The sequence below is a fragment of the Anomaloglossus baeobatrachus genome, chromosome 5 (genome assembly GCF_048569485.1).
Source record: "Anomaloglossus baeobatrachus isolate aAnoBae1 chromosome 5, aAnoBae1.hap1, whole genome shotgun sequence".
NCBI classification, from domain to species: domain Eukaryota; kingdom Metazoa; phylum Chordata; class Amphibia; order Anura; family Aromobatidae; genus Anomaloglossus; species Anomaloglossus baeobatrachus.
Window position 1 is genome coordinate 112,758,316 of NC_134357.1, and position 23,288 is coordinate 112,781,603.

Sequence of the window (23,288 nt, forward strand, 5' to 3'; positions counted from 1 at the left end):
GTGTGCAATGCAGGCAGACGTGCTGCAAATATCTTTGCGCTAGTGTGACTATACAGAAGTCCAATAGCCACGTTTAGGATGCCACTAAGTTCACTCAGTGTTTGCTAGTATAATGGCTTAGTAACAATGAGTTTGAGTGTGCAATGCAGGCAGACGTGCTGCAAATATCTTTGCGCTAGTGGGACTATAAAGAAGTCCAATAGCCACGTTTAGGATGCCACTAAGTTCACTCAGTGTTTGCTAGTATAATGGCTTAGTAACAATGAGTTTGAGTGTGCAATGGAGGCAGACGTGCTGCAAATATCTGTGCACTACTGTGACAATACAGCAGTCCAACAGCCACGTTAAGGATGCCACTAAGTTCACTCAGTGTTTGCTAGTATATTGGCTTAGTAACAATGAGTTTGAGTGTGCAATGCAGGCAGACGTGCTGCAAATATCTTTGCGCTAGTGGGACAATACAGAAGTCCAACAGCCACTTTTAGGATGCCACTAGGTTCAATCAGTGTTTGCTAGTATAATGGCTTAGTAACAATGAGTTTGAGTGTGCAATGCAGGCAGACGTGCTGCAAATATCTGTGCACTACTGGGACAATACAGCAGTCCAACAGCCACGTTTAGGATGCCACTAAGTTCACTCAGTGTTTGCTAGTATAATGGCTTAGCAACAATGAGTTTGAGTGTGCAATGCAGGCAGACATGCTGCAAATATCTTTGCGCTAGTGGGACTATACAGAAGTCCAATAGCCAGGTTTAGGATGCCACTAAGTTCACTCAGTGTTTGCTAGTATAATGGCTTAGTAACAATGAGTTTGAGTGTGCAATGCAGGCAGACGTGCTGCAAATGTCTGTGCACTACAGGGACTATACAGAAGTCCAACAGCTACGTTAAGGATGCCACTAAGTTCACTCAGTGTTTGCTAGTATAATGGCTTAGTAACAATGAGTTTGAGTGTGCAATGCAGGCAGACGTGCTGCAAATATATGTGCACTACTGGGACAATACAGCAGTCCAACAGCCACGTTAAGGATGCCACTAAGTTCATTCAGTGTTTGCTAGTATAATGGCTTAGTAACAATGAGTTTGAGTGTGCAATGCAGGCAGACGTGCTGCAAATATCTTTGCGCTAGTGGGACTATACAGAAGTCCAATAGCCACGTTTAGGATGCCACTAAGTTCACTCAGTGTTTGCTAGTATAATGGCTTAGTAACAATGAGTTTGAGTGTGCAATGCAGGCAGACGTGCTGCAAATATCTGTGCACTACTGGGACTATACAGAAGTCCAACAGCCACGTTAAGGATGCCACTAAGTTCACTCAGTGTTTGCTAGTATAATGGCTTAGTAACAATGAGTTTGAGTGTGCAATGCAGGCAGACGTGCTGCAAATATCTGTGCACTACTGGGACTATACAGAAGTACAATAGCCACGTTTAGGATGCCACTAAGTTCACTCAGTGTTTGCTAGTATAATGGCCTAGTAACAACGAGTTTGAGTGTGCAATGCAGGCAGACGTGCTGCAAATATCTTTGCGCTAGTGGGACTATACAGAAGTCCAATAGCCACGTTTAGGATGCCACTAAGTTCACTCAGTGTTTGCTAGTATAATGGCTTAGTAACAATGAGTTGGAGTGTGCAATGCAGGCAGACGTGCTGCAAATATCTTTGCGCTAGTGGGACTATACAGAAGTCCAATAGCCACGTTTAGGATGCCACTAAGTTCACTCAGTGTTTGCTAGTATAATGGCTTAGTAACAATGAGTTTGAGTGTGCAATGGAGGCAGACGTGCTGCAAATATCTGTGCACTACTGGGACAATACAGCAGTCCAACAGCCACGTTAAGGATGCCACTAAGTTCACTCAGTGTTTGCTAGTATATTGGCTTAGTAACAATGAGTTTGAGTGTGCAATGCAGGCAGACGTGCTGCAAATATCTTTGCGCTAGTGGGACAATACAGAAGTCCAACAGCCACTTTTAGGATGCCACTAGGTTCAATCAGTGTTTGCTAGTATAATGGCTTAGTAACAATGAGTTTGAGTGTGCAATGCAGGCAGACGTGCTGCAAATATCTGTGCACTACTGGGACAATACAGCAGTCCAACAGCCACGTTTAGGATGCCACTAAGTTCACTCAGTGTTTGCTAGTATAATAGCTTAGCAACAATGAGTTTGAGTGTGCAATGCAGGCAGACGTGCTGCAAATATCTTTGCGCTAGTGGGACTATACAGAAGTCCAATAGCCACGTTTAGGATGCCATTAAGTTCACTCAGTGTTTGCTAGTATAATGGCTTAGTAACAATGAGTTTGAGTGTGCAATGCAGGCAGACGTGCTGCAAATATCTGTGCACTACAGGGACTATACAGAAGTCCAACAGCCACGTTAAGGATGCCACTAAGTTCACTCAGTGTTTGCTAGTATAATGGCTTAGTAACAATGAGTTTGAGTGTGCAATGCAGGCAGACGTGCTGCAAATATCTGTGCACTACTGGGACAATACAGCAGTCCAACAGCCACGTTAAGGATGCCACTAAGTTCATTCAGTGTTTGCTAGTATAATGGCTTAGTAACAATGAGTTTGAGTGTGCAATGCAGGCAGACAAGCTGCAAATATCTTTGCGCTAGTGGGACAATACAGAAGTCTAACAGCCACTTTTATGATGCCACTAGGTTCAATCAGTGTTTGCTAGTATAATGGCTTAGTAACAATGAGTTTGAGTGTGCAATGCAGGCAGACGTGCTGCAAATATCTGTGCACTACTGGGGCAATACAGCAGTCCAACAGCCACGTTTAGGATGCCACTAAGTTCACTCAGTGTTTGCTAGTATAATGGCTTAGTAACAATGAGTTGGAGTGTGCAATGCAGGCAGACGTGCTGCAAATATCTTTGCGCTAGTGGGACTATACAGAAGTCCAATAGCCACGTTTAGGATGCCACTAAGTTCACTCAGTGTTTGCTAGTATAATGGCTTAGTAACAATGAGTTTGAGTGTGCAATGCAGGCAGACATGCTGCAAATATCTTTGCGCTAGTGGGACTATACATAAGTCCAATAGCCACGTTTAGGATGCCACTAAGTTCACTCAGTGTTTGCTAGTATAATGGCTTAGTAACAATGAGTTTGAGTGTGCAATGCAGGCAGACGTGCTGCAAATATCTGTGCACTACTGGGGCAATACAGCAGTCCAACAGCCACGTTTAGGATGCCACTAAGTTCACTCAGTGTTTGCTAGTATAATGGCTTAGTAACAATGAGTTTGAGTGTGCAATGCAGGCAGACGTGCTGCAAATATCTTTGCGCTAGTGGGACAATACAGAAGTCCAACAGCCACTTTTGGGATGCCACTAGGTTCAATCAGTGTTTGCTAGTATAATGGCTTAGTAACAATGAGTTTGAGTGTGCAATGCAGGCAGACGTGCTGCAAATATCTGTGCACTACTGGGACTATACAGAAGTCCAACAGCCACGTTAAGGATGCCACTAAGTTCACTCAGTGTTTGCTAGTATAATGGCCTAGTAACAATGAGTTTGAGTGTGCAATGCAGGCAGACAAGCTGCAAATATCTTTGCGCTAGTGGGACAATACATAAGTCTAACAGCCACTTTTATGATGCCACTAGGTTCAATCAGTGTTTGCTAGTATAATGGCTTAGTAACAATGAGTTTGAGTGTGCAATGCAGGCAGACGTGCTGCAAATATCTGTGCACTACTGGGGCAATACAGCAGTCCAACAGCCACGTTTAGGATGCCACTAAGTTCACTCAGTGTTTGCTAGTATAATGGCTTAGTAACAATGAGTTGGAGTGTGCAATGCAGGCAGACGTGCTGCAAATATCTTTGCGCTAGTGGGACTATACAGAAGTCCAATAGCCACGTTTAGGATGCCACTAAGTTCACTCAGTGTTTGCTAGTATAATGGCTTAGTAACAATGAGTTTGAGTGTGCAATGCAGGCAGACATGCTGCAAATATCTTTGCGCTAGTGGGACTATACAGAAGTCCAATAGCCACGTTTAGGATGCCACTAAGTTCACTCAGTGTTTGCTAGTATAATGGCTTAGTAACAATGAGTTTGAGTGTGCAATGCAGGCAGACGTGCTGCAAATATCTGTGCACTACTGGGGCAATACAGCAGTCCAACAGCCACGTTTAGGATGCCACTAAGTTCACTCAGTGTTTGCTAGTATAATGGCTTAGTAACAATGAGTTTGAGTGTGCAATGCAGGCAGACGTGCTGCAAATATCTTTGCGCTAGTGGGACAATACAGAAGTCCAACAGCCACTTTTGGGATGCCACTAGGTTCAATCAGTGTTTGCTAGTATAATGGCTTAGTAACAATGAGTTTGAGTGTGCAATGCAGGCAGACGTGCTGCAAATATCTGTGCACTACTGGGACTATACAGAAGTCCAACAGCCACGTTAAGGATGCCACTAAGTTCACTCAGTGTTTGCTAGTATAATGGCCTAGTAACAATGAGTTTGAGTGTGCAATGCAGGCAGTCTTGCTGCAAATATCTGTGCACTACTGGGACAATACAGCAGTCCAACAGCCACGTTAAGGATGCCACTAAGTTCACTCAGTGTTTGCTAGTATAATGGCTTAGTAACAATGAGTTTGAGTGTGCAATGCAGGCAGACAAGCTGCAAATATCTTTGCGCTAGTGGACAATACAGAAGTCTAACAGCCACTTTTAGGATGCCACTAGGTTCAATCAGTGTTTGCTAGTATAATGGCTTAGTAACAATGAGTTTGAGTGTGCAATGCAGGCAGACGTGCTGCAAATATCTGTGCACTACTGGGGCAATACAGCAGTCCAACAGCCACGTTTAGGATGCCACTAAGTTCACTCAGTGTTTGCTAGTATAATGGCTTAGTAACAATGAGTTTGAGTGTGCAATGCAGGCAGATGTGCTGCAAATATCTGTGCACTACTGGGACTATACAGAAGTCCAACAGCCACATTAAGGATGCCACTAAGTTAACTCAGTGTTTGCTAGTATAATGGCTTAGTAACAATGAGTTGGAGTGTGCAATGCAGGCAGACGTGCTGCAAATATCTTTGCGCTAGTGGGGCTATACAGAAGTCCAACAGCCTCTTTTAGGATGCCACTAGGTTCAATCAGTGTTTGCTAGTATAATGGCTTAGTAACAATGAGTTTGAGTGTGCAATGCAGGCAGACGTGCTGCAAATATCTTTGCGCTAGTGGGACAATACAGAAGTCCAACAGCCACTTTTAGGATGCCACTAGGTTCAATCAGTGTTTGCTAGTATAATGGCTTAGTAACAGTGAGTTTGAGTGTGCAATCCAGGCAGACGTGCTGCAAATATCTGTGCACTACTGAGGCAATACAGCAGTCCAACAGCCACGTTAAGGATGCCACTAAGTTCACTCAGTGTTTGCTAGTATAATGGGTTAGTAACAATGAGTTGGAGTGTGCAAAGGACAGGAGGGTACAGTGGCAGGGTTGTGGGTCTCTGGGTAGAGGAATGGAAGCCTGCCTTTCTATCCCTCCTAATGGGGAAATGCAGCGAGGAAATCCCTGACCTTAGCTACACAGACGCTGTCATCTTGTGTAGCTGTTAAACTCTGTTTTCAGGACCTGTCACCTATGGCTCTGACCCTGCCGGTATGATTCCTTAAAAGGACTGATAGAAAGTGCTATCCCTAAGCTGTCCAGCGCTGTGTATGGAGCATAATACAGCTGTATCGGCGATAGGAGCTGCGCCAGTGATGTCTGACACCAAGGACGCAGAAGGCAGATAATGGCGTGCTGGAGGAAAATGTCCGGTTTTATAATGCAGGGACATGTGACATGGACATCCTATCACACATGCCGTTGCTTCTCTGGCTAAAAGTACACTAAGCTGTGTGTGTGTCTGGGATTGGCTGACATGCTTGCCCACCCCACTACACGCGCGCGCTTAGGGAAGGAAGACAAGGGAAAAAAAAAAAAAATGGCGATCGCCATTATCCAAACAGCAGTGATCTGAATGCGCTGTTCCCGCACACTATACACTGAAATGTCATAATAGTGTGAGTCACAGAGTGACTTACACTATTACAGCGGAAAGCCAGCTATGAATTAGCTGTTTTTTTTGCTGCTAGAACCATTCTCGAATGTATCTAGAACTATCGAGCTTTTGCAAAAAGCTCGAGTTCTAGTTCGATCTAGAACAGCCCCCAAAATCACACGAGCCTCGAACTGGAGAACCTCGAACCTCGAACCGCGCTCAACTCTAGTCAGGAGCCGGGAGATCACATCAGTAATAGAGGGAGAGAGAGAAGCCAAGAGTAAGTTACCAAGAAGTCGCGTGACGTACCAGGAAGAGCACGGACCCTGGGGTCAGAATACAAGCCGAAGTTGGTAGCCACGATGACATGTCAGGTACATGGGAGAGAGTGGAGCCGGGGGTCAGGAACAAGTCGAAGGTCAGGGAAGTAGGGAGTCAAGACGGAGTAGGGAAGGAGACAGGATGGGGTACGAGGAACTAGGAAGCGGGACAAGATCAGGTCAGTCACTTACGGAAACCAGAGACGTGAACTGCTATACAGCACCTATCACTAGCGGTGTTCCGGGTGAACTGAATCCTGGATAAAGCAAAGCCATACCGTGAAAGGAGGCTTCAAAGAACAGACCCCTCCCACACCCACACCACACAGTACTTAGACCGGTAACAACAAATTCACTGGAGGAAAATATGAGGCCCAGTACAGGCTCTGCAGGAGAGCAGAGCACCACTCATCAGAATCATGACAAAACCACAAGCTCGCTTCACTGCATGATGTGTGCAGGCACCCCAGGAAAGGCCATTCACAGTCTCTGAATGGCTCTCACTGGGGTTAAAACAAGATTTTCGGATGTACTATGTTAAAAAAAACCCAACCTGCTCACCTTCCCCCGGAAATGCTATGTTTATGGCTGGCTGGATGTGAGTGGACAACCAAACTGACCAATCATTGCCTTCCATTATACTCGTTACTTGTGTTGAGCACTTTCAGAGCGTCTAACCTATTCGGCTCAAGTAACGAGCACCTGAGCATTTTAGTGCTCATCCATCTCTAAATATAATATAATTTAAAAAAATTCTGTATCAATACGTGACAGTTTTAAAAAAAATATTCCTTTTCATCATGCAATAAATAAAACCATAATATCCTATTAAAAAGTTTTTCGGGTGAAAATGGTTTTGATCTGTAGCTATCGTGTTATAGAGAAGGAGGAGTTTATTTTTATGGGAAATGTTCCAGTAAAACTTGCATTTTAGTCTTTGAAATCCTTGGTGTTTATCTGCATGAGTCCAGTGGGCAGTCTTATTTAGTGACTAACAACATTCCCTGTATGACTGTGCATGCAGATATACCTATCAATCACTAGCAGTACTGCCCACTAGACTCAAAGAGTGCCTTGAAAAAGTATTCATATCCTGTAAACTTTTCCACATTTTTTCATGTTCCACCCACAAACAATGTATTTATTGGGATTTATGGGATATACCAACGCAACACTTTGTTTTCTAAATATTTGAACTATATAAATCTAAAAATTGTGATGTGCCTTTGTATTCAACCCCCTGCAGTCTGTAACTCCTAAATATAACTCTGAGTGACCAATTGGCCTCCAGAAGTCAGCTAATTAGTAAAGTGAGTCCACATGTGTGTAATTTCTCAGTTTAACTACAGCTGTACTGTGAAGGCCTCAGAGGTTTATTTGAAAACATTAGAAATCAAACAGCAACATGAAAACCAAGGAACACACCAGGCAGATCAGGGATGCAGTTGTGGAGAAGAGTAATGCAGGGTTAGATTATAAAAAAAGTAGCGCAAGCTCTGAACATCCCACAGAACACTGTTCAATCCATCATCCAAAACTGGAATGTTTACGGCACAACTGCAAACTTACATGGCTGTCCAGCTAAACTGGCATCCCAAGCAAGGAGAGCACTAATTACTGTAGATATGCTGCTCATGGTAACTATGGAGGAGTTGAAGAGATCCATAGCTCAGGTAGGAGAATCTGTCTACAGGACAACTCCGAGTATTAGAGCTCGCTCAAACAGCGTCTAACACTGCTAAGTAGTGATGGGCGAACCCCCCGATGTTCGATGTTTGGGAGACTCGCCTGAACGTTTTGTAAAGTTCTAGTTCGGGTTTTGAAATAACACGAACTTGCGTCCGAACGCCGAACATGGACTATGCAATCATGGCGCACCAGGACCTTTGATGACGTCATACTCACATGACCAGTCTGTAACCAATGAAGTAATACAACATTCACACGTGACTGGTCATATGGGTATGACGTCACGGAAAGTCCTGTAACTCAGTGCTGGTTACCGGGCGGCACAGCAATGATCGGACGGACACAGAAGTGGCGGGAGACAGAGTCTGCAGGATGCGTCGCTGGACCTGTAAGTATGATCATAATGTTTTTTAATAATGTGCTTTTTTTTTACAGTCCCTGGACCTGAACTGGACCCAAACTGTAACATGAGCTTCCCAGGAAAGCTTGTGTTCGGGGTCGTGTGCACGAACTCCATTTGTTCGGTACGGACCCCGAACTTCACAGTTCAGGTTCGCCCATCCCTACTGTCGAGTACTATCTGATGATTTATCAGATAGCACTCAGCACAATGTTTTATTATGGGGCTGTGCCTTTTCTTTCTCATGCCAATTATGCAGTAAAAAAAATCAGCATTCTGCAAATGCATCTGATAACACACTTATACAAGTATATGGGTGTATGGTAATCACCAGAGTGCACTCGGATGTCATCTGAGTGTAGTCTGATAAACGCCAACACAGTCAATGGAGAAATTAATTTCTCGCTCTTCTCCTAAGCTGTGTTCCCATTCTCACAAGAGAATCGGATCACGGTAAAATGATATGTGACTCAGAGTTTGAGTCAAGTGTCATTAACATAATCGGGCTGATTCTCTCGCATTAGAGAATATACACTTGTATAAGCAAGCCCCTAGTCGTATACTCTAGAAATCTGGCCTTTATGGAAGAGTGTCAAGAAGAAAACCATTTTTTAAAGCAATAAGAAGTCCTGCTGGCAGTTTGCAAGAAGTCATGCAGGGGATACAGCTCACATGTGAAAGAAGGTGCTCTGGTCAGATAAGACCAAAGTAGAATAATTTTGGGGTTAAATGCAAAAATCTATTTGTGGCAGAAAATCAACACTTCATATCACCCCGAAAACACCATCCACACAGTCAAACATGGTGGTGCCAGCATCATGCTGTGGGGATGTTTTTCTTCAGCAGGGACAGAGAAGTTGGTCAGAGTTGATGGGAAGATGGATGGAGATACAATGCAATCCTGGAGGTAAATCTCTTGGAGGCCGCAAAAGACTTGAGCGTAGTTTCACTTTCCAACAGGAAAACAACCCTAAACATACTACCAGAGCTACAATGGATTAATTTAGATCAAAACCTATTTATTAGTGATGAGCGAGCATGCTTGTTACTACTCGGTACTCGCACGAGTATCACTGTACTCGGGCTACTCGGCGGGGACCGAGTAATCTCGCGATACTCGTGCTGTACTCGTGGTCTTCATCCCTGCATGTTGGCGCTCTTTTGAGAGCCAGCCCTCATGCAGGGATTGGCTGGCAGACCACTGCAATGCCACAGCCCTGTTAGTTGTGGAATTGCAGTGATTGGCCGGCCCGCACAGCGTGACCGAGCCTTTATACCGGCCGGCGCGCTGTGCTCTGCTCACAGCCATCCAGACAGTCAGTGCAGGGAGAGTGTCGCTGCTTCAGGGAAAGGTTTGCGGCCCTTTATAGCTATTTCCGTAGCAGGGCTGCAAACAGTGTGACCAAAAGTCCTTCTCAGGACTATTGTAGTTGTATACAGGCAGGCAGGGTATAGCCAGGTCGGAGTACAGTAGCAGAGTCCTTCTCAGGACTATTGTTGCTGTATACAGGCAGGGTATAGCCAGGTCGGAATACAGGCTGGTGACCAGAAGAGTCCTTGTCAGGACTATTGTAGCAGTATACAGGCAGGCAGGCAGGCAGGCAGGGTATATAGCCATTCCTAGTGGTGACCATATACCAGCCTTCATCATATCTGGGGCTGGTGTACACAGTCTAAAACAGTCCAGATAGTGTCAGACTTCTCAGTAATTGTCGCTCCTAAAAACCTGTTAGGTTCTTAGTGCGTCCGTGCTTGCATTTAAAAACCGCACGTGTGTGCCTGTCGGTGGCAGCGTACAGGTGCACTTGTGTGCGATTTTACCAAACTATTATATAACGCACAAGTGTAGTGTATAATACACGTCAGTCAGCAGTGGCTGATAGTGTCAGAGTTCTCATTAATTTTTGCTCCTAAAACCTGTTAGGTTCTTAGTGCGTCCGTGCTTGCATTTAAAAACCGCACGTGTGTGCCTGTCGGTGGCAGCGTACAGGTGCACTTGTGTGCGTTTTTACCAAACTATTATATAACGCACAAGTGTAGTGTATAATACACGTCAGTCAGCAGTGGCTGATAGTGTCAGAGTTCTCATTAATTTTTGCTCCTAAAACCTGTTAGGTTCTTAGTGCGTCCGTGCTTGCATTTAAAAACCGCACGTGTGTGCCTGTCGGTGGCAGCGTACAGGTGCACTTGTGTGCGTTTTTGCCAAACTATTATATAACGCACAAGTGTAGTGTATAATACACGTCAGTCAGCAGTGGCTGATAGTGTCAGAGTTCTCATTAATTTTTGCTCCTAAAACCTGTTAGGTTCTTAGTGCGTCCGTGCTTGCATTTAAAAACCGCACGTGTGTGCCTGTCGGTGGCAGCGTACAGGTGCACTTGTGTGCGTTTTTACCAAACTATTATATAACGCACAAGTGTAGTGTATAATACACGTCAGTCAGCAGTGGCTGATAGTGTCAGAGTTCTCATTAATTTTTGCTCCTAAAACCTGTTAGGTTCTTAGTGCGTCCGTGCTTGCATTTAAAAACCGCACGTGTGTGCCTGTCGGTGGCAGCGTACAGGTGCACGATTTGCACAAACTTGGATATAACGCCCAAGTCTAGTGAATACACGTCAGCACAGCATTGCAAAATGCGCAAGGGCGTTGGCAAGGAACAAGGAAGTGGACGTGATGGTGGTGCAGGCAGAGGCCGAGGTCGTGGGCAAGCTCTAATTTCGCCACAACAAAGGGCCACATCTAGTCACTCGCACGTCCTGTCCCAAATTCTTGGGGACCGCAGCAGTACACCGCTCTTGAACCAAGACCAGTGTCAACAGGTTGCTAGTTGGATAGCGGATAATGCTTCCAGTCAGATTGGCACCACCACAAACACTCTGTCTTCCACACGGTCAAGTGTCAGTAGCCGTGATACTGCACCGCACATTTCAGAACCTGATCCTCCTTCCTACCACAAGGCTGAGTACACGTCCTCGGACATTAATGATCCCACACTTGGACACTCGGAAGAGCTGTTCACGTTTCCATTCGCACATTCTGGCCTCTCGCCAGCTAATGTTGAAGTGGGTCATGAGGAGATCGTATGTACAGATGGCCAAATATTTGAGCAGCCACGTTCTCACGAAGTTGGCAACGTGTCTCAACAAGGGGTGGACGATGATGAGACACAATTGTCAGGAAGTCAGGAGGAGGAGCAGGGTGCGGAAGAGGAAGACGACGTGGTGGATGATCCAGTAACTGACCCAACCTGGCAGGAGGATATGCAGAGCGAGGACAGCAGTGCACAGGGGGAGGGAGGCGTAGCATCCCAACAGGCAGTAAGAAGCAGGGTGGTGGCTCCAGGCAGAAGTCAGGCAACCGTTCCCCGGAACAACAACACGACACAAGGTGCCTGTACAAATGTTAGGTCTTCCCGAGTCTGGCAGTTTTTTAAGTTGGCTCCAGATGATTCTAAAAAGGCCATTTGTAACACCTGCCGTGCCAGCATCAGCAGGGGTACCAAAACTAGCAGCCTGACCACCACCAGCATGATCAGGCACATGTCAGCCAAGCACCCGACTTTGTGGGAAGTACAACAGAGTCGAGGAGCAGTGCTTGCTGATGTCACTGCTACGTCTTCGCTGGTTGTGCATGCGAGCCAATCCCCTGTCCATGCTGCCTGCGAACAAGCCTCCTCCGGTCCTGCACCTGCAGTTGTCTACGCAGAAATAACACCATCATCAAGCACGTCCTTGTCCCAGCGCAGCGTTCAGTTATCCATTCAGCAAACCTTTGAACGCAGGCGCAAATACACTGCCAACACCCCACATGCCACAGTTCTAAATGCTAACATTTCGCGACTGCTTGCGCTGGAAATGTTGCCTTTTAGGCTGGTGGAGACAGAAGCATTCCGCGACCTGATGGCGGCAGCTGTCCCACGTTACTCGGTCCCCAGCCGCCACTATTTCTCCCGGTGTGCCGTCCCCGCGTTGCATAACCACGTGTCACAAAACATCACACGTGCCCTGAACAACGCTGTTTCACCCAAAGTCCACCTAACCACAGACACGTGGACAAGTGCTTGTGGGCAAGGCCGCTACATCTCGTTGACGGCACACTGGGTTAATATTGTGGAAGCTGGGACCCAGTCTGAGCGAGGGACGGAACACGTCCTTCCCACACCAAGGTTTGCAGGCCCTACCTCAGTCAGTGTTTCACCCACACTCTACAGCTCCGGAATGTCATGCTCTTCAGCCTCCTCCTCCTCCTGCGCATCCTCATCCACTGTACCCTCCACACCAGTCCCAAGCTGGAAGCACTGCAGCACTGCCTCGGCGAAGCGGCAACAGGCTGTGCTGAAGCTAATCTGCATAGGTGACAAACCCCACAATGCAGAAGAGGTGTGGACAGCTCTGAAACAGCAGGCAGATAACTGGCTCACACCTCTGAACCTAAAGCCAGGAAAGGTCGTGTGTGACAATGGCCGGAACCTGGTGGCGGCTTTGAGGCGAGGCCAGCTGACACATGTTCCATGCGTGGCCCATGTGCTCAACCTCGTGGTTCAGCGGTTTCTAAAGTCATACCCAGAGTTGTCTGATCTGCTGGTAAAAGTTCGCCGCCTGTCTGCACATTTTCGAAAGTCCTCTACTGCTTCAGCCGGCCTTGCCGGCTTTCAGCGCCGTTTGCATCTTCCGGCTCACAGACTGGTGTGTGATGTCCCCACGCGTTGGAATTCAACTCTGCACATGTTGGTCAGGATATGTGAGCAGAAGAGGGCAGTTGTTGAGTACCTGCATCACCTAAGCCGTCGGGAAATGGGTCAAACTCCACACATAACACCTGAGGAGTGGAGATGGATGTCCGACCTATGTACCATCCTCCAAAACTTTGAGGACTCCACCAAGATGGTGAGTGGTGATGACGCCATTATTAGCGTCACCATACCGCTACTCTGCCTTCTAAAATGGTCTCTGCTCAAAACCAAACATGATGCATTGCAGGCGGAGCGCGATGAGTTGCAGCAAGAAACAGTAGTGGGTGTGGGTGATAACACACAGCCCAGTCTCGTCTCATCACAACGTGCAGTGGAGGACTATGACGAGGAGGAGGATGAAGACATGGAGCAAATCTCCGGCCAAATTGAGGATATGACATGCACACCAGTCATATCCTCGGTTCAGCGTGGCTGGCCAGAGGACAGGGTAGATGAGGAGGAGAAGGAGGAGGAGGAGGAGGACAGCATGTTCAGTCATCGTGTTGGTCAGGCTACTGAAGTCCTGGCTGTTAAGAGTCTGGCGCACATGGCTGACTTTATGGTAAGCTGCCTGTCTCGTGACCCTCGCGTTAAGAACTTCTTGGCCGACAATCATTACTGGTTGGTAACACTGTTAGACCCACGCTACAAGGAGAACTTTATGTCTCTTATTCCCGAGGCGGAGAGGTCAACCAAAATGCAGCAGTTCTGGAAGGCCATAGTCACGGAAGTAGGCAAAGCATTCCCCTCACAAAACGCTAGCGGCATAGGTCAGGAATCAGTGGACAACCAAGGCGTACAGCCGAGAGAGGCACAAGTCCAATCCGCCAGAGGTAGGGGAACAGTCTTTAAGATGTGGGACAGTTTTCTCAGCCCCTCACGTACCACAGCCCCTGAGGTGCGGGGTAGTGCCACAAGAAATCCTAAGTTTGCCCAGATGCTCAAGGAGTACCTTGCAGATCGAACAACTGTACTCCGACACTCCTCTGTGCCTTACAATTATTGGGTATCCAAGGTGGACACGTGGCATGAATTGGCTCTCTACGCCTTGGAAGTCCTAGCCTGCCCTGCCGCTAGCGTTTTGTCAGAGCGTGTTTTTAGTGCCGCAGGTGGAATCATTACAGATAAACGCACCCGCCTGTCAACTGAAAATGCTGACAGGCTGACAACGTGGAGCCTCCCAATTTTTGGCTGCCCTGCCTAAGGGCTATACTACAATAGACCCACTTCCTTCCAATGGGCACTTCAGGTTTACAGGCCCTCATGCACGTCTGTATGCAGGGTCATTGGTGAACCTCCCAATTTTGGACTGCCCTGGCAAAGGAAAATACTACAAAGACTCAGTTCCTCAAAATGGGCACATTAGACTCAGAGGCCTTTATGTACGTCTCTTCTCAGGGACATCGGAGTGCCACACAATGTTTTACGTAAAATCTTTCATGTATTGATCTCAAAAAGTAACATACATTAGCTCTATCTCACTATTGGGTATGTGCCCTTAACATTGCCGCCATGAAAATTCATTTTGGTGTCATTTTGGAAGGTTTTCTGGTGAGTACGTAAAAATGGCGTAAAACGCGGACAAAATTGTTCACAGTTGTGACTTTTGAGTGATAAATGCTTCAAGGGGTCTTCCCCATGCTGTTGCCATCTCATTTGAGCACTCTTCTGAGACTTTTGTGCCATTTTTAGGGTTTCTACATGCTGCCGGTGGTCATTTCACAAAAATACTCGGGTCTCCCATAGGATAACATTGGGCTCGGTGCTCGGGCCGAGTACACGAGTATCTTGGGATGCTCGGCCCGAGCCTCGAGCACCCGAGCTTTTTAGTACTCGCTCATCACTACTATTTATGTGTGTGAATGACCCAGTCAAATTCTAAACCTAAATCCCATTGAACATCTGTGGCAAAACTTGAAGATTTCTGTTCAGACGCTCTCCATCCAATCTTTGTGAGCTAGAGCTATTTTACAAAGAAGAATTGAGAAAAATGTCAGCCTCTAGACATGCAAAACTGGTAGAGACATACCCCAAAAGAGTTGCAGCAGTAATTGCAGAAAAAGGTGGTCCTATAAAGTATTAACTCAGAAGGGCTGACAACAAATGCACGTCACAATTTTCATTTTTATATTTTTCAAATATTTAGAAAAATATGGATCCTTTCCTTTCTGCTTTACAAATACTTTCTACTTAGCATTGGTATATCATATAAAATCTCAATAAAAGGCATTTACATTTGAATAAAAAATGTGGAAAAGTTAATGGGGTATGAATACTTTTTCAAGGCTCTTTATGTATACAAAATGCAAGTTTTCTTAAAACTTTTCCAACAAACCTATATCTATTATTCTGTACAGCTTCTTCTCTACACAATTCTGTTCACAGATCGTTCTGCTTGTACAATGTGACAGGTTCCCTTTAATGTCTATTTTTCATAAATGAAATATTTGCTCTTTTCACGTCTTGTTTTTTACTTTCCATCTGAGCTGTATTTTCCCATAGAGTAAAATAAAAAGTATGCCGCTGCATATAGTGCTAACATATACCAAAGACGGGTGCAGTGGACTCTATGAATATTGCAGCTTACGTCTGATTTTGTAGCACATATACCATATTTACTAAAATAAAAAACTACATGTGAACCGGCCCTAAAACTTGCATGATGTCTTAATGTATAAATTATAAGAACATTTTCATATATAACCCCTGCTCTTGTTTCTTATTTATCTTACTCCTGAAATGTTTTCACAGCAGCTTCTCTTTCAGTAAGATTCTGTGTTTTCTGCTTCACTTTATGTGAATAGATGAGAATTGCAGCATGAGAAACGATTTCGGGAAATACAAGGAGGCGGCATAATCTGGGTTAACATCATTTTGCAGGGGAAATTAACAATAACAATCTAAATACAGAACTAATGATCATATTCCTGTCAGATGACCCCTGATGTGCCGTGACCCCAGGAATTATTCCAGTATCAGGCTACTTTCACACTTGCGTTGAACGGCATCCGTCACAATGCGTTGTGTGACGCATGTGACGGATGCGTTGTAAATAGTGTGATATAAAGGCAATGGATTCCTGTGAAATAACACATTGCATTAAGCTGAGAGAGAGCAAGTCCCCATCATCATCCCCGCACACACCACGGCACTACTGCACTCATCATCATCCCCGCACACACCTCGGACCTCCGCACTCATCATCATCATCACTGCACACACCCCGGCACTACCGCACTCATCATCATCACTGCACACACCCCGGCACTACCGCACTCATCATCATCAACACTGCACACACCCCGACACTACCGCACTCATCATCATCATCACTGCACACACCCCGGCACTACCGCACTCATCATCATCACTGCACACACCCCAGCACTACCGCACTCATCATCACAGCACACACGCAGGCACAACCGCACTTATCATTACCGCACACACGCAGGCACTACCTCACTCATCATCACCACACACATGCAGGCACTACCGCACTCATTATTACCGCACACACCACGGCACTACCGCACCCATCATCACCGCACATACACGGGCACTACCGCACTCATCATCACCGCACACATCCAGGCACTACCACCCCCATCATCACCGCACATGCAAGCACTACTGCACTCATCACCGCATACACACCGGCACTACCGCTTCTATCATCACCGCACACACTACCTCAGTGACGTCCCCGCTGACAGCGCGACTCACTTCAGTTGCTGCCTGTAGCTGACAAAGAGCGGCGGTGTTCTACGGCCGCTCCTGTCAGCTTCATGTAGCAGAGCTGGATGTGTCACAGCACCTCGTGTGGATTATGCTGGACCTGGAAGGGTGTTTGGGGATTAATAAAGTGGTGAAAGAAGGTGTTTTTTATCTTTTATTCCAAATAAAGTATTTTTTTGGGTGTATGTGTTTATTTACTTTCACTTACAGGTTAATCATTGTGGGTGTCTCATAGACGCCTGCCATGATTAACCTAGGACTAAGTGGCAGCTATGGGCTGCTGCCATTACCTCCTTATTACCTCAATTACCACCACACCAGGGCAATTGAGGATGAGCCGGGTAGAGTCCCGGGACTGTCGCATCTAATGGATGCGGCAATTCGGGGCAGCTGCTGGCTGATATTGTTAGGCTGGGGGGCTCCCCATAACATGGGGCTCTCTATCCTGAGAATACCAGCCTTCAGCCGTGTGACTTTACCTTGGCTGGTATCAAAATTAGGGGGGACCGCACGCCAGTTTTTTAAATTATTTACTTATTGTACTGCACGATATGGACCCGCCCACTGGCGGCTGTGATTGGTTGCAGTGAGACAGCTGTCACTCAGCGTGGGGGCGGGTCTGACTGCAACCAATTATAGGCGCCAGTGGGTGGGGGAAGCAGTGAATACTAGATGGAATAATGAGCTGCCGGCATTTTCAAAAGAGGAAAAGCCAGAGGTTTGTGACAACTGTGCAGCATCATGCCTGTGATCAGTGAGTATGAGAGAGGGGGTGACAGGGGGAAGAGAGACCAGGAGTGATTTTAAACGATTTAGATTATTCTGTTGGACATGCTAAGCATGCTCGGTAGAACGTGACGGAATTTATCAGTGGATTCCGCCGCTTAGCGCATAGCGGCAGAATCTGCCACCATAGACAATCATTAGACACCTTGGCGGATTCCAACGGAATCCATCAAGGTGCGTTATTTTAATGACCCAAAAAACGCTACATGTAGCAATCCCTCCGCGCGATGCTGCATCAAAATAATGACGCAGCGTCGTCCGGTGGATGAATCGCAGACACTTGCGTTACAGTGCGTCGTCAATATAAGTCTATGGAGAATAGCGCAGTGCGTTAACAGACTGTGCTATTTTCCATAGCGGCGGATTGTGCTGAACGCAAGTGTTAAAGTGGCCCTATTCTTTTGAAATTGGAGGCACACTTTAAGCCCTTTACCCGGGGCTAATTTTCCATTTTTCGTTTTTGTTTTTTCCCTCCTTTTTCCAAGAGCCGTAACTTTTTTATTTTTCAGTCAATCTTGCCATATGAGAGCTTATTTTTTATGGGACGAGTTTTACTTTTGAATAAAACCATTAGTTTTACCATATAGTGTACTGGAAATCAGGGAAAAAATTCCAAGTGCAAAAAAAGTCCAATCGCATGATTGTTTTTGGGATATTTTATTCACCGTATTCACTATATAGTAAAACTAATGTGTCGTTGTGATGCCTCATGTCGGTATGAGTTTATAGATACCAAACATGTATAGTTTTATTTTTATCTAAGTGGTTAAACAAAATTCTGAAGTTTGTCCAAAAAAAGAATTGTGCAATTGGTGCCTTTTTCTGAGATTCGTAGCGTCTCATTTTTCGGGATCTGCAGCTCAGTGATGGCTTATTTTTTGCGTCTTGCGTGTATATTTTAAAAAAAAAAGCAATTTTGGCGTTTGGATTTTTTTCTCACCGCGCCATGTACAAATCAGATTATTTGATTTTATATTTTGATAGATTGGGCATTTCTAAATGCGTCAATACTAAATGTGTATATTTTTTATTTTTTTAACTGCTTTATTTTTAATGGGATGGATGGGAGGTGATTAGAACTTTTAGGTTTGTTTTTTTTTCTTCATAATTTTAAAAACTTTTTTTTACATTTTTTATTTATTTCAATTGTCTCTCCAGGAAAGTAGATAAACTCTAGAGCTACCTATTGGAAGTAGCAATTCTAAAAGTCAAAAGTGGCCTTTTAACAAGCCTTTTCATATGATCTAGGATATATGCCAGATCAGAATCCCAATTTGCAAACACTCTGTTTTGGGGTGATTGCCCCTCGTCAGTGCAAAGTGTGGGTAACTTATTTTTTTTTTTAATCCCCCTAGGGGACTTTATGGATCAGCAGTCTGATCGCCTGTGCATTTCTGTTGATCAGAGCTGCACAGCTCTGATCAGCAGAAATGCAGTGTTCATATTAAAGCCAGCGCTCTGTTGGCTCTAAGAGGAAATGCATCATGATATCGACGGGGGTCATCACATGACCTTTCACTACCATGGCAACCATTGGCTCCCCGTGATCTCGTCATGGGGTCTCCAGTGGCAGCCAGAAACTGGCCAATTAAATTGCGCTGTCACATTTTGACAGCGCGATCTAAGGGATTAACAGGCACAGGTGGATCACGGATTTCCCCGCTCCAGTTAGAGCCACATGTTTGCTGTTCAAATCAGCAGCGATTTTGCTTGTAAATATCAGCCTTAATGAATGAGGTTTTATGTGTTTTATAGTTTTTAATTAATAAGGCCATTTTTGAAGATTTGATTTGGTTTCAAAATAAAACATCAGACATGATATTGTGTATATCTTAGTTACCAGTATTATATATCGAATACTGGCTATGATAAAAATGCAGCAGCCGGCGGTGATTACAGTTACGTTCTTGGTCGTAAAGGGGTTAAAATTCTCTTCAAAAGTGTAATCTATTAAGACATGCAAACGAAAATAAACTTTAACAAAGGATAAGTCACCAGATACAATTTTGCAGGTTGTGTTTTACTAAATGCACACAGTGTAGCATTTTTAAATAGGGTCTAAAATTCCAAATTTGTCTAAGCTGCACTTTTATTATCAGGAATCCAATTAATCGATCCTTTTTAATATGGTTATATAATTTTGCTTGTAAATATCAGCCTTAATGAATGAGGTTTTATGTGTTTTATAGTTTTTAATTCTGATTTCTAGAGATTCTGTGCTTGGATTATCAAGAATTCCCGACAAGTCATGCAGTGACACACAATAACCATGAATTATTAACAACTGTTCAACTTATGTGTACTTGTCTAATCCTCTGTTTGTCAATATCCATGAATAATGCGTTTGAAATATACGCTGCCAGATAAAAGGGATTATTTCCAGCTGCTTCCTAAGCCATTTTTATCATAGCCAGTATTCGATATATAATACTGGTAACTAAGATATACACAATATCATGTCTGATGTTTTATTTTGAAACCAAATCAAATCTCCAAAAATAGCCTTTTATTTGGCATAATTCACTCTCCCTCTATAGATATAACAGCAACCTATCTGTCTTGGTACAAGGATGTTTCCGTTTGTAAATGGAATGATTCCTATGGAAGATGTGTATGTTAGGCCTGCGCCACACATCCGTGTCTCCGGTACGTTTTTGGCATTTTTTACACGTACCGGAGACACGTGCTGATGTTGACACATTATTTGTAATATAAAAAGCCTCACGTCAGTGTTTGCGCACGGAGCGTGTGTCCGTTCCGTGCGTACGTATGAGCGTGCCGAAAAAGCGCTGACATGTCCGTTTTCCACCGGCATAACGTCCTCACGGATCCATTAAATCCTATGGGTCCGTGTTTACACGTACGTGATACGGATGGCCTCCGTATGCTATCCGTGTGGTCCGTGTCCGTGTTTTCATTAGAAAGGTTGTTACAATCTCAAATACTTTCAGGTGGCGTAGCTAACATATTTTTTTTGCACAAAACTAACTATGCATTTGCAGAAGGAGTGAGCAAGCAAGCAGTTGTAGTTCTGTGTATTGAAAGATATATTTTGAGCAAAATTTCGCCTACGAAATATAATAATGGCACCACGGGTGGACACGGAGAAACTGATAACAGCTGTCGAGACTCACCCACCATTATGGGATACACGTGTTGATGGTTACCATGACCGACTGACAGTTGACCGCCATTGGAATCAAGTAGCTGAGGAAGTGTACCCCAATAATGCATGGGCTAGATGTTCGCCTGCAAAGCGTGCTAAATATGGTAAGTTGTTGTATGTTTTTATATTTTTTTATTTAATATATATATTAGGATTTTTAAAATAATTACAAACTGTGAATGTGTTGTTATAGTTATGTTGTCTTTTAGTTAAAAAATCTTTGTGAAGAATTGGTATATGTCCTACTCTATATATTGAGTTCATGTTAAATTTTTAAAAAGGTAACCAAACATTTCATAACTGACAAAAATCAAAGTATACTTATTTTTGTAATCTGCCTTTGAATTCTTCATGAAGTTAATTAACTAACTGATTAAACTGTCATGTGTTTTTAATTTCCCTGTTTTATGAGTCTAAGTTTCGTATCACAATTTCAAATCATGTTTTTTTATTTTTAATATTTTTTTTTTATTTAGTTAAATGACATTTCAATATCATGACCTACATGAATAAAATAATATTTCTAGGACTTGTTTTGCCAAATGTTATTGGACAAAAAAAAAAAAAGGAAATTTTTAATATATATGACAATTACTTCAAAGATAATTTAACAGAAATATTATTTTGTTATGTGTGAATGTCTAAAAATGGTTTTGAATGAAGAATATATTCCAAAAATTTTTGTCCTCAAAAGTATTTGGCCAACATGATTTGGTTAAATAGTATATTACATTTAGCAAACATTATTTTAATTAATGTGTGCAGATTTATGGTGAATGTTGCAAGTGACATATTTTTAAAAATTACACAGTTGACTTGGTGAAAAGGCGTTGGCGTTCTGCACGTGATCAGTACCGAAGGGAGTACAACCCTATACCATCCTCATCCAGCCAAGGCCGCAAACGCAGATATGTTTATTATCAACAAATAAGCTTCCTAGCACCCATCTTAGAAGTAACACAGTAAGTTTTTTTTTTTTTTAAAAAAAAAAAAAGAAAAAAAAAGATTCATTTACTTCATGAAGATAATTGTACAAATATAAATGTTAAGATTGTAATATGTTGTCTCTTTTCTTATAGAACGGAGGATAATCTAGACGATTCAGATGATCAACCAACAGCTGGTCCCTCTGCTACAGCCACCTCAGCATCAGAACAAGAACCTGGCAGAGAAGACAGTGAAAATCCAGAGATTCAACAAGATGCAGCAACTGAATCACATGAGGGTGGGACAGAGAGTGCACAAACCAACACCCAAGCCTCATCAACACAACAAACAACCACACCAGCTACACAATCAACACAAACAAATGTACTTCCACGTTTTGCACCACAACCTCTACGTGCAAGAAGAATCCGCAGACCTGAGGAAATGAGATCCTTACCGGAAATAATTGACACACGCATTATTCACATAATGAACACTCTGATTCCTGAAACAGATGCCGAGCGCTTTTGTCGGTCTTTATCTTCTAGCCTAACCAAAATTCCATCCGATAGGCAGGAACGTGTACGTGCTGCTATGCTGACCCTACTTTCAGCTAGTCAGGCAGAACAGGAACCAGTGAGAGTATATGAGGCCATAGAAAATTGGCGTACCATTATGCAACAACATACAGTCCCAAACACAACAGACAATCAAAATCCAATTTCAACACAAACAACAATGGCAACTGTAATAGTCAATAATCCAGTATTACAACAATCTGGTCAACCTTCAATTGCTTCAAGTACGTTATTCCCAACACCAATTAGACAAGGGTATGTTGCAACCAATACTGGTGCCTTAAGCACTGTACAAAGTGCAACCTCACAGCAACCCATCAACTATATGAATTTACAACCCACTCCAAGTACTAGTTACTTTACTCAACCCACAAATATTGGTGGTTTACCTAACTTGTTTCCTGGTTCAACATACCCACAATCATTCATGATGCCTCATTATCCAATCACAACTATGTTACCTACACCACACTTACAAACATCAGTCAACTATCCTCAAGGTCAACAACATACACACACACAATACCCAATTACCCATGTAGATCCACAGGTGTACTCAACATCAGGCAATGTGTTGGGACAAACAAGCATGCAACAGACTGTTCCACACAATACTGTAGTTAGTAATAGGAATGTTGTTCAGCAAACAACTGCTTCCATTCCAGAAAATACCATTTCTGAGGCCACACAAAACAACATACTCAGCAACACTCAGGTTACTTCACTAGAAGATCTTGTTGACTTATGATACACATTTTTGGTAATCTTGACATTCAAAAAAAAAATATGATGAATGAGTCAAAATTTCTAAAAAGAGGGATTTCCAAAAATGTGTCAACTCTGAGTTTAAAAAAAAATTAAAACATGTGTGATTATATTTAGTGACGGATCACATATATGTTTGATGGCATGGTTGTTTTTTTAGTTTTAGGA

At 43.9% G+C, this 23,288-nt stretch overlaps 1 protein-coding gene across 1 annotated transcript in view; it reads left to right on the forward strand.

Moving 5' to 3' along the window:
* LOC142312676 (uncharacterized) overlaps positions 1 to 23,288 on the forward strand; it is a 56,507-nt gene that overhangs the window by 21,063 nt on the left and 12,156 nt on the right. The window contains exons 2-4 of the mRNA XM_075351671.1: positions 20,805 to 20,954; positions 21,662 to 21,812; positions 21,930 to 22,524. Of these exons, the coding sequence (XP_075207786.1) occupies positions 20,805 to 20,954; positions 21,662 to 21,812; positions 21,930 to 22,524 (896 nt within the window). The remainder of the gene's footprint in view (positions 1 to 20,804; positions 20,955 to 21,661; positions 21,813 to 21,929; positions 22,525 to 23,288) is intronic.